We start from the raw sequence: 12800 nt of genomic DNA, 5'->3' as shown, positions 1-12800 counted from the left end.
GAAAACCAAAGTGTGTGTAAAAAGTTATGAATAGTTAAGATCTTTTTAAATGTTTTGAATGTTTGGAGAACTGTTTTTGTGTATCTTCTAAACCTTCTAAATCTTTTTTGAAATTTGTATGTATCAAATAATCTTGAAAGATTTTTGTATCATAGCGTATCACAAAAATAATGAGGCAGCATGAAGAGAGAGACAACATAAAGTAATTAAAGATAATTTAATTTTTAATAACCACAATCGCTGATCACATTGCAAAGCTTCAGACCCTATACACTGGATCTGCATATTGATTATCAGACATATAAACGTACAAATAATTGTTATAAAAAAATCTATATTGGCTGATCAAACATCCTAAATCTCACAAGGTGCAAGCATGCAACTTCATTAGTCTATGCTTTTTAATGTCATTAACATCATCTTTTCAAGATTTTTTAAAACAGAAAGAGTAAAGGGCCAAAATATAACTACTCTTTTCACCTATTTATGAGAGCAAGAACATTACAACTGTTTCCTTCATCAAAGAACCCTGAGAAATTCAGTTTAAACAATCTTTAGAAATAGAGATAGAGGGAGAATGTGAAAGGAATGATGGAGAATGTGAGAGATATGGAAAATAAAAAAAGGTTGAGTGAACTTCTGAATCCATTGTTGATGAATTCGACAAATCTAGGAGGGTTGCTGGCAATGTTAGTGGTGATCCAGTCCTGGTACTGAGAGACTCTGGTGTACACACCGGGATATCTGGGGTCATCACATTTGACTCCAGCAAAACTCACAATGCCGGACTGAACCCACAGGGAGCCGTTCCTACTGACCATTGGACCTCCGGAGTCACCCTGTATTGACAAACATTTAGCAGTTATATCTCTGACTGTACACAGCAAGCAACTTTAACAGACATAAGTATGGTAGTGTAGCACAAAGCTTATAGTTATGCTGACTGTGTATTCTCCTTGAAGCATTTATTTAATCTTTTTTTTCCGAGGAAGTGTACTTTTTCAATTGTTTGTCAGTGTAGGAGGTTTTTCCCATTGTCATTAAGGGAAAATATCCGTTCTCAAAAGGAAATCCAAAACATTTTGATCGTCCACTGGTGGCTGACTGACCTACATTTTTTTATGTATGCATTTATTCATTTTATTTATTTACTTGTTAATTTTATGCATGACTACTGTGATGTACACTCACCTAAAGGATTATTAGGAACACCTGTTCAATTTCTTATTAATGCAATTATCTAATCAACCAATCACATGGCAGTTGCTTCAACGCATTTAGGTGTGTGGTCCTGGTCAAGACAATCTCCTGAAATCCAAACTGAATGTCAGAATGGGAAAGAAAGGTGATTTAAGCAATTTTGAGCGTGGCATGGTTGTTGGTGCCAGAAGGGCCGGTCTGAGTATTTCACAATCTGCTCAGTTACTGGGATTTTCACGCACAACCATTTCTAGGGTTTACAAAGAACGGTGTGAAAAGGGAAAAACATCCAGTATGCGGCAGTCCTGTGGGTGAAAATGCCTTGTTGATGCTAGAGGTCAGAGGAGAATGGGCCGACTGATTCAAGCTGATAGAAGAGCAACTTTGACTGAAATAACCACTCATTACAACTGAGGTATGCAGCAAAGCATTTGTGAAGCCACAACACGCACAACCTTGAGGCGGATGGGCTACAACAGCAGAAGACCCCACCGGGTACCACTCATCTCCACTACAAATAGGGAAAAGAGGATACAATTTGCACGAGCTCACCAAAATTGGACAGTTGAAGACTGGAAAAATGTTGCCTGGTCTGATGAGTCTCGATTTCTGTTGAGATATTCAGATGGTAGAGTCAGAATTTGGCATAAACAGAATGAGAACATGGATCCATCATGCCTTGTTCCCACTGTGCAGGCTGCTGCTGGTGGTGGTGTAATGGTGTGGGGGATGTTTTCTTGGCACACTTTAGGCCCCTTAGTGCCAATTGGGCATGGTTTAAATGCCACGGCCTACCTGAGCATTGTTTCTGACCATGTCCATCCCTTTATGACCACCATGTACCCATCCTCTGATGGCTACTTCCAGCAGGATAAAGCACCATGTCACAAAGCTCGAATCATTTCGAATTGGTTTCTTGAACATGACAATGAGTTCACTGTACTAAAATGGCCCCCACAGTCACCAGATCTCATCCCAATAGAGCATCTTTGGGATGTGGTGGAATGGGAGCTGCGTGCCCTGGATGTGCATCCCACAAATCTCCATCAACTGCAAGATGCTGTCCTATCAATATGGGCCAACATTTCTAAAGAATGCTTTCAGCACCTTGTTGAATCAATGCCACGTAGAATTAAGGCAGTTCTGAAGGAGAAAGGGGGCCAAACACAGTATTAGTATGGTGTTCCTTATACTCCTTTAGGTGAGTGTAAATGTCTTTATCAGCACAGTATGCACAGCTTATTAGTGAATTCCTATTAGTGAATAGTGAATACTCTATATTGCAAATACAGTAAATATACATGTGACATTTTTACTCGCCCTCAGGCCATCCAAGATGTAGGTGATTTTCTTTCCCTCGGCAAAGAAATTTTTTTTAATGTAGAATTCATGGTTCTTGTTGATTTATAAAATGCATCTCCACAGCTACCACTATTTTGAAAGTCAAGGGCAACACAAAATTAATACCTGTGTCTCCTTATGAGGTCTTATGACGTTAATTGATTGGTCTGTGCAAGAAACTGAACACTATTAACAACATTATTAGCACAAACCATTCATCATTAAGGCTTACTGTAAATATATCATCATATTTATTTGCATGCATTTTAAATGTTTAAAAATGTGGAAACCACTCATTGCATCACGCCACCTCCTTACTGCATTATTATTTGTAAAATAGGGGTTTTATGGAGAGTGTGTATACACAGTTATAAGTATAATAGTTTATATTTCATTCATTTAGGGTAATGAACAAGTGTGTCAGCCCTATAGGGACTATTTGGCCAACCAGCTTATTCCTGCTTGAAAAGAAAAATGTTATTGATAGTGTAAAAAACATCAACTTTGAAACACATGCTGATTGATGGACTAGTATTAGTACTAGTACATTACTTACTACCTACCAGCAACACTACATTCAATGAAGGTAAAATAGTAAAAAAATATAATAATAATTCATTTAAATGGAACCAAAATCGTAACCTGAAAATGTGTAGACCGTAATATATGTTGAATTTTGACATTGGCAACCTTTAAAATAAGTTGACAGTAAGTAATAAACAGTACTGAGCATTAAGTAGTTGAGTATTGTGCATTTTTAATAGTTGTTGATTTTAATTGAACCAGAACTGTTTGGTGGAACCGGAACCGGATAATTTCTAACGATTTCCAACCAAACAATGACGTCCTCAATATTGCTTATCAATTTGAGCCCGATTGAGATGCAGAGAATATTAATTAAGAGGATCACGCAGAACCTGTGCAAGAACAGCTCTTAATGATATGTTTGTTTGTTGTTGTCTCATACTTAAATACACTGTTGTTTGTAAATGCTACTGGATCTTTTAGCTTTTAATATATGGTTTTATTCTGATTAAAGCTTTAATACAGCACAGCAACTGTACATACTCTGTTCACTCAAGCCGACCATGGCTCACTTTAGGCCTCCGGTGTGTGACGCTTTTTTGCTGCGAAACTACTTTGTTTGGCCTTCCAAAAGGGGACACGACGAGAAATCATGTTTAAAGTGGGTTTTATGTTTATGTCTCATCGCTTCGGCCAGACAGGGCATCACAGTATGTTAAGGAACATAACATTTCCGTCACATGCTTGAGGTATTCTGCCAATCACAATGCACTGGATAGCTGGCCAATCACAGCACACCTCGTTTTTCAGACTGTTGAGCTTTTAAAAATCGACGCGTTTCAGAAGGCGGGGCATAGAAGAGAAACAATAATGTACAGTATGTGGAAAATGAATATCTTTTTTAACCTTAAACCACATAAAAACATTTCATTACAACAAATACACCAAATAATGTTCTTTTAGCAGCATCATATGACCCCTTTAAGAACCGCTGCTTTAGAACATTGGATTTGAAACTTGTGAAATGCTAGAAGACAGAATCGCAATTCATGTATGAACAGATTTTTTCGTGCACCCCTTGTTTTCTCTTCCTCTAAAGCAGCACAGCATGGCTTGCCCTCTTTGCTACATGTTCCCGGGGGCAGGGTTTATCTGGGTTTGTGACGTAACAGACCTGGGAGGAAGCTTGTTGTAGTCAATACCAGCCATTTTTGTATCCATTAAACTGCCAGAATTTTAAAAGATGATATCTCCGTTTGCATTGAACTTTCAGAGCTGCAACTTTGCAGATATTGTTTATGCTCAAACTGCAACATTACAAACGAATTAATTTAAAAAAGTGAAATCGCAATCAACCATCCCTTTAATTAACTGCGTGAAGGCATTGAGCTGTATAATGTAATGTATGTACCTAATGTACCTAAAAAGCACAATTTATTTAATATGTATCTTTGTTCTGTTGTATTCATGTAGGCCTGATGAATGTTAAATGGATCCAATCCATGTTCATTAGAAGTTGTGTGAAAATGCAGCAATAAAACTGCTGATATAATTTAATGCAGGTGTTTTTGAACTTTGCTGATTTAAAACATGATCATGATTTTGCCTGTGTTGTTTACTCTATTGATATATAGTCTGCATTGCAACTCTTTCCTTTGCAGATCAGGTGTAGTAAAAGCAGTCGTAGTGTATTAGTTCATGATCAGTGGAGTAAAGACAGCTTAATTGGCAGTGTAAAGTTGGCAGAGGACCAAAAAACTGGTGAGTAGTGTTTTGCAAATTACTTTGGATTAAAAACATTAATAATTTTTGTCTTACCTGACATGAACCTTTGTGCCCCTCTTTTATCAATCCAGCACAAATCATGTTGTTTGTGATGAGCCCTCCATAAGCATTATAACAATCACTGTTGCTCACAATTGGTAGCTGCACCTCTTGCATTAGGTCAGGAAATGGACCTGTGACACAGATCAGATGACACATTAATGTCTTTTTTATACATTGAGGTTAACAGTATTACTTTGTATTCAGTTAAATGGCAGACAAATCTTTACTAACCTCCAGACTGTAGCTTGCCCCAGCCAGTGACCCAGGTCTCTGTATCTGCAGTAAAGTTACTACCAGCAGCTGCCAGACAGACTGGCCTAATGTAATCAGTGAAATTCATTGGGGAGGAGAGCTGGATCAGTCCTATGTCATTGTCATGGGTAGAACTGTTATAGGAAGGATGAACAATGATTCGACTCGCTGTCCTGTTTGTCTCATGAGGGTTTAAGCCCAATCGTCTCAGGCGCCCGAAGTACATCATAATATCAGATGTATCAAATCTGTAAAGAGAAAGTCTGCTTTAATCCCAATATTATTATTATTACTATTATAATTATTATTTACTGTTGTATTTTAAAGGGGTGGTTCACTGTTTTTTTATAGGTTTAATTGTGTTAATGGAGTGCAGTCTAACATGTGTTAGTGCTTTGTTTTTAAAAAACACGTTATTTTTCACATAATTTACTTTTATTCCACACCAATCTGTCCCTTCTCTGAGAAACATGCTGATTGGTTCCTTTTCTTATGAAGCCTTTCCCTCAGAAATACACAATGGACTCAGATTGGTTAGCTGGTCCAGTGTATTGTGATTGGCTAAACTGCCTCTAGTGCACATCTTAATGTCCCGCCCCTCACCTCAGTGGCATGTGCTCCGGTTGTATTGTGTTCAATGGCATCTTAAAAGGGAGGTAAAATGCTGTTTCATGGATTCAGTTAAGTTATTTACACTGTTAAAGGGTTGGATTCTCATGCAAATCTTAATTTTTAGATCATGGCTCTTTATGACGTAGATGAGGGTGGAACTCCTTATATGGGCATTTCTCCTGGAAAAACGTGCCTGTGCATTCATCGACCAGAGCGAGAGCGAGAGCGAGATTGCGCCCATCAACAAGCTTCATCTGGTGGCCGCATTTTATGGGACTAACTCGGGAAGAATGTTTCTAAAGAAGTGTGTTTTTGGTTGTAAGCTTCCTAAAGAACCCAGTGTTATGTAAACAGTGGATGCAATTTGTTTTTCCTGGGGCAGCAATGGAATTAATTACACAAGTGTGTTTGTTGACGAATGTTTTATAAACAAGGCCCAGTTCGACACTGGATTTGCACAGCAGTTGATACTGAAAGATGGAATGGTCCCAGCTATAAAAGATTCCGGTCATGATTTTGTTGGCACTTGGCGCTCGTCACTCTTTTGCTCCGCCCAGGGCGTGCCTCCAGGAGCTTTTATCATTTATTATACTTCACTGCATTATACATCACTAGTTGTCCGTGACAAACAGTGTTGATCTGCCGTCCCTGATACAAGTCCTTGTGGAGACAGAAAGAATGCTGTCTTCTCCTGTTCCGTTGTTGTCTCCTTTTATAGTTTTAAATAATGATTTAATGATTTGATATTTATTTGCAGCCGTCACGGCTATACCTCTCCGGTGAGCATGATTTAACCAAGTACAACATGTTCCTGGATCAACATCCTTGTTGATCCTGGAACAACATTCCAATCAACCAATCCGAATTGAGATATATTTTTTCAGGAAATGTCAGTTTTAGGCTTACAATCAGGATTAGGTGCTTCTACACACTTGTTAATCAGCTATCATTTCCCACTGATATTATAATAAATTATGGGTAGGGGCTTAGGTTTAGGGGTAGGCATTGGGTAAAGTCTGTATTTTTGGACAGTAATTTTGATCCAGGATCATCAGAAGATGTTGATCCAGGAACATGTCTTACTTGGCAAAATCATGGCGATGCTTCTCCGACAAGCTGCTTCTTCTTCAGTTTTTGTCGTGGTACTGCAGGTTAAACCAACAACATGCCCGTGGACACTGCAGACTAGTGGTCTGCATGTGTACTGTATGTCGACGCGGACATCGACGCAGAAGTATAAATGAAAACTGACGCTTAGCCTATGGCGTAAAAGGCCTAAAGGTCCAGTAATGACACGTGACATCATGATGTGTGTGATATATGAGTCGAAAACGCTAGCCACGTTAACTTTCACTTAAGCTGGCGAATGATCTCACCTTCAGCATGGATAGTGAGGAGCTAACTGATCTCTGCTTCATTACAGTTTGCAAATTTTTTTTTTCGTGAACATTGATCTGCCGCATTTCGCCAGCTTATTCCACGCAGGGCTAGGGAAGTAGAGCATCAGCCACCTGCGGCTCGTTCATGCTCATCTTCTTTGCAGCGCCCTTCTTCTAGGTTAAGCGCTATGAGCTTTCACCTAGATTACCCCCTCGCAAGAACTGGGGTCCTAGGTCTTGCCCACCTGCTCGCCAACGACAATGGCTCAGGCTCCCAATAGCAGTTCCTGATTCCTTCGCACGTCTTCAGAGGCCAGGACCTCCTTTGGAGAGTGGGGATGAACCGCACAAGCATATTCGCCTCTTTCATTGTGGCCACCCGGCTCAGATCTTTATGGTCCTGCCGCATACTGCGCCTCGGGCAGTTTTAGGTTGAGTCCTTATGATGAGCACATCCTCGGATACTCTGCGAGTTCCAGCCTTCAGAGTTCTAGGAAAAGTCCAAAGATCATGCCAGCATGGCCCGTTTATGATGGCCTTCAAAGCCCCCACTCTTGGGGTTGTGGGCCGGCCCGACAGGACATCTGGACACCTTCCTGTTATGCCACTCAGGTGCCTCGGTGCCCTATGCAGGAAAATTAGACGAATATGTCACAAGTGGAACAATTAAGGCCCCTTGCGGATTTTTGGTCCGCATGGAGACACTTGCCCAACATCTCACAGTGGGTGTTATGCACTGTTCGACACAGTTACACCATCCAATTTTGATAAGGGCCACCTCCTTTCAGCGGGGTTCTTCCTACGACGGTATGTCCTGAGGAGGCCTCAATTCTAAATCAAGAGATTGTGTCACTCTTACAGAAAGGGGCTATAGAAGAGGTACCCCCCACTCAGATGGAGTCAGGCTTTTACAGCATATATCTTGTTGTGCCCAAAAAAAAACGGTGGCTTACGTACGATTTGGACTTGCGTCGTTTAAATCTTGTGCTCAGAGTGAGCAAGTTCAAGATGCTAACAATGAAGTCCATTCTGTCTCAGATCCAATCCGAGAATTGGTTTGTAACCATTGATCTAAAGGATGCATACTTTCACATCCAGATTGTTAAGAGACACAGGAAGTTCCTCAGGTTTGCTTTCGAGGGCAAGGCTTACCAATTTTGTGTTCTTCCGTTCTGTCTAGCCCTGGCTCCTTGAACGTTTACAAAATGTACTGTCACAGCTCTGGCCCCATTGCGGCTCCAATGCGTCAGAATTTTGAATTACCTGGACGATTGGCTAATATTAGCTCAATCTCAGGATTAGGCACTGTCACATCGAGATTTAGTACTCAATCATCTGAAGAGCCTTGGGTTATGGACGAACCAAAGAGTGTCCTGCAGCTGTGTCAGCAAATTACCTTTTTGGGGGTAAACTTGGATTCTTGCATGATGCGGGCATGTCTGTCTCCCGCATGTGTGCAGTCAATTCAGGCTTGTTTAAGTCAGTTCAAGACAGGGCGCCTAGTGCATGTTGGCTAATGTCTCAGACTGTTGGGTCTGATGGTGGCAGCATCCCCTGTCGTTCAGTTGGGCCTGCTCCACATGCGACTGTTTCAGTGGCTGGCAAAGAGTCAGAACATATCACCTCATTGTCATCCGCTTCACAGAATTACGGTGACATGCAAGGGCTTTCGTGCTCTAAGCCCGTGGGTGAGACCCCAGTTCCTTCAAAAAGTAGTCCAGCTGGGGACGTTGAGTCATTTCAAGATGATGACTATGGACGCATCCCTCATGGTTTGGGGGGCAGTCCATCAAGGTCATCTAGTCAGTGGGCTCTGGATGGAGGCGCACCGTGGCTGGCACATAAATCGTTTGGATATGCTAGCTGTCTTTCTGGCTCTCAAACAGTTTTTACCTCAGCTGAGGGGTTGTCACGTGTTAGTCAGGATGGACAACATGACAGTTGTTCCGTATCTCAATCGCCAAGGAGGATTACATTCCCACCCCCTATACAGGCTGGCGAGGCTTGTTCTTCTTTGAGCTCAAACAAAGTTTCTGTCAATCTGTCAAGGCAGTCCATGTCTCAGGTTGCCTGAACTCAGGAGCAGACTTGCTATCGAGACAGAGTCTGGAGGAGGGAGAATGGAGATTGCACCCTCCGGTATTGGATCTCATATGGCAGAAGTTCGGCCGAGCGGAAGTGGACTTGTTTGCTTCAAGCATGACTACGAACTGCCCGCTCTGGTTTTCCCTGTCTCCCCCGTCGCCTCTAGGTGTAGATGCTCTGGCCCATGAATGGCCCAAGACCAATCTTTCAGCTTTCTCCCCTGTCCGGCTGCTCCTAGTAATCCTGTTCAGAGTACAATCGGACAGGGTGGAACACTTACTGCTGGTAGCCCTGTGGTGGACCAATCAGTTGTGGTTCTTGGACTTGATCAATCTGCTGGCAGGCCCTCCATGGGAGGTGCCCCTCAGACACGATCTGTTGACACAAGCTCGGGGCATGATTTGGCACCCTCGACCTAACTTATGGAAGTTATGGGTATAACCCTGGAGCAGGGTTGGAATAAAACTCTTATCAATCGTTTTTGAGGGCCTGACAGCCCACCCTTTTGAACCTTTGGAGTCTGTTTCAGAGAAACTTTTGATGCTCAAGACGGTTCTTTGGGTGGCTTTATCCTCCCTTAAGAGAGTGGGGGATATGCAGGCTCTATCGATCAGTCCTTCATGCATGGACTTTGCCCCAGGATAGGAAGTCTTTTTGTGACCTAGGCCCGATTATGCTCCGAAGGTGCCTTCGAACCTGTTTCGTTTCCAGCAGGTGGTCTTAGGGGCCTTCTCCCCTGCTAATGCAGGGTCGACTAGCCTGAGTCTCTTAGGATCTATTTTGACCACAGAGCTCAGTGTCGTAGGTCTGATCAGTTATTTGTATGTTTTGATGGTAAAAGCAGAGGTTCTGCGGTGACCAAACAACGTATGTCACTCTGGATAGTGGAGACTATGTCTCTGGCCTATGAGACGCGTGGTTTGACTTCGCCTCTAGGGGTGCGTGCTCATTCTACAGGAGCAGTGGCTTCTTCTCAGGCCTTCTTCAAAGGGCCTTCGTTGGAGGATGTTTGTGCTGCGGCAGGATGGTCCTCTCCTAGCACCTTCATCAACTTCTACAGTTTGGACGTGAGGTCGGCTCCCTGCTGGGTCTCATCCGCTTAAGCAGACTCTTTCCTTGGTCTTCTAGGTATCTAAGGTATGTCAGGGGTTATGGTATAGCGTTCCCAAAGTGATGACGTCATCGCAGCATCGAAGTGAACCTATGAAAGAGAACATCTCGGTTACGTATCTAACCTTGGTTCCCTGAATAGGGAACGAGATGCTGTGATGTGGGGCGTTCCATACATGTGATAGGACTTTCTTTGTAATAAGTGGAAATCTGATGAAATAGTGCACAGCACTCTGATTTAGAAATCTCACGTGCGCGTTTGGGCGGTAAGTACTATTCGCCCAAAAACTTAGCGTGATGGTATAAGGGCTTCAGACATTCGTCACACCGAAGATGTTCCCAAAGCGATGATGTCATCGCAGCATTTCGTTGCTTATTCAGGGAACCAAGGTTACATATGTAACCTTCCTCTTTTAAATAGCGCAGCATGGCCTCGCCCCCTTTGTTGCCTTTTCCGGAGGGTGGAGTTTAGCTGAGTTTGTTACATCAAAAACCCGGGAAGTAACTTGTTGTAGTCCCTACCAGCCAGTTTTGTAGACATCAAACTGCCAGAATTTTTTACTTTTTAATTTTAACTTTCAGCTTCGTAGCTTTGCACATATTGTTTATGTTCAAACAGCAACATTACACACTAATGCTAAAAAAACTGAAATCGCAATAAACCACCCTTTTAAGCCTTATTTAAGGTTTCAACATACCCCTGCAAGCAGTGAGCTGCCGATAAAACCCAGTCTTTATTGATCAGACTCCCGCCACAATAACACAGTTCCCCATCACAGGAGATACGAAGGCTGACTTGCCACGGCCAAGCCCCTGCTGTTGCAGCCTCCCCTCCAAAGATCTTTTTGTTGAGGGGGGCTTGTCCACACTCTGATGAGAGGAATGTTAATTTGAGAATTCCCTGAAAAAATTACTCACCCTCATGAAAAAAGTTCTGTGTGAAACAAGACTTGTGTGGTCATTATGACAACTTACCATCTAACTGGCAGAGGGAACCTGTGGTAGACAAATACAAAGTTATGTAGACAATCATTTTGGACAGAGCTGATAGTGATGTATGGAACATATTGAAGTTTCAAAGTATCAATTATTAAAGTGTTTTAAATATGCATCTTTTTGTGAATCATGCCATTGCTTTGTAACCATGAACTCTATTTTATTTCAATAAACTTTGTTTTACTGTTTTTAACTATTTTATTTCAGTTAACAATAATTAATAATACAATCATATTTCACAGATTTCATCATTTGAAATAATTGCAATATTGCTGTTTAGAGCTGCTGTCTCCATAATTTCCATATGTTTCCTTAATTGATTATGCCATGCAAATAAAATATAAATATGCCATAAAAATAACTTGGTTTATTTTTTAGACGTACAGCAATTTAGCAAGCAACCTATGAAAAAGAAACTAGCTATAAACTGTCATTTATTTATTTACAACTATTTATTATTGAAGTATGAAAATATTACAATTATTACAATATACAGTATACTTACAATAGTAACATATAATTTAAGAAACAGTCAAAAGTTTGGACACTAGTCTTTATCACTATTTATGATGTTAAACAATGTTAAACAAATCAAAACTATTAGTTTTATTTTAAATGTATAGCTTCTTTGAAGTAACCAGCTGTTCATAATTCAGTTTTGTACACTGTAAACACTATCTCAGCCCACTCTGAGCTGCATCCTCAGAGGATTTTTTTAAACAGTACTGAAGGAATTCACATGTATTACACTGATCCATTAAAATATCTACATACATTTTGCATGTGTAAGGAGATTAATAAAAATGCACAATTTAGATTTATCTACAAAACCAGTTTCAAGTATTTAAGCATGAGTCTATCTTTAGATGCATTTTTTTTTACAATCATGAGAAACAAATTCAGACAAGTGTGTTGTATACTTTTACAAAGGTTTTTATGAATTCAATTGCTTGTCAGTTATTAAAAGAAACACTATTAAACTTACATTTAATTTTGTAATGTTACAGATTTTTAGAAAGATTTTACCTCCTATGTTGAGAAGTATGGTTCCGGCAACAATCAAAGCTGTGTTAAAGTTCATGCTTATCTTCTGGTCTGTGACCTGACTGCTGTTTCTTCAACAATCAGGTATCTACTGGGATGTAAAGCAAGAGCCACCACATTTATCAACAGTTGTTTGGCCCCACCTTCCATTACATTTATCTTTGTTTTGTTTTAGTTTTTTCCAGAAAAAAAGGCTTTTACACAACACCAATTCTGAGATTATTCACAGATGTCTTTTGCGGATGTGGGTGGGACTTGTCTCCAACAATTTATAAAAACTAATTAAAGCTTGCAGAAGCATGTAGAACACAGAAAAAAGAACATCTACAGTCCATAATTCTTCATCATTTAATCCATACATGTATTATAAAATACATACACTCGTTTACTGGTGTGATTGAAGTGATAAAGTCCCCACCTATATTTTCC

General features: G+C 40.7%; 1 protein-coding gene across 1 annotated transcript; it reads right to left on the bottom strand.

Moving 5' to 3' along the window:
• Nucleotides 1-199: 199 nt before the first annotated feature.
• On the bottom strand, nucleotides 200-12491 carry LOC132142958 (chymotrypsin-like protease CTRL-1). Its single transcript, XM_059553140.1, has 6 exons — nucleotides 12354-12491; nucleotides 11307-11327; nucleotides 11030-11201; nucleotides 5125-5393; nucleotides 4885-5024; nucleotides 200-839 (listed from the first exon to the last, which is right to left on the bottom strand). Exons 1-6 carry the CDS (start codon nucleotides 12406-12408, stop codon nucleotides 555-557), a joined length of 942 nt encoding a protein of 313 aa, XP_059409123.1. The 5' UTR covers nucleotides 12409-12491; the 3' UTR covers nucleotides 200-554.
• Between the last annotated feature and the right edge of the window lie 309 nt (nucleotides 12492-12800).

Source organism: Carassius carassius, chromosome 1 (genome assembly GCF_963082965.1).
Source record: "Carassius carassius chromosome 1, fCarCar2.1, whole genome shotgun sequence".
In the NCBI taxonomy this organism is placed as follows: Eukaryota; Metazoa; Chordata; class Actinopteri; order Cypriniformes; family Cyprinidae; genus Carassius; species Carassius carassius.
The sequence above is the reverse complement of the archived record's forward strand: the minus strand, read 5'-3'. Positions and strand labels throughout refer to the sequence as shown.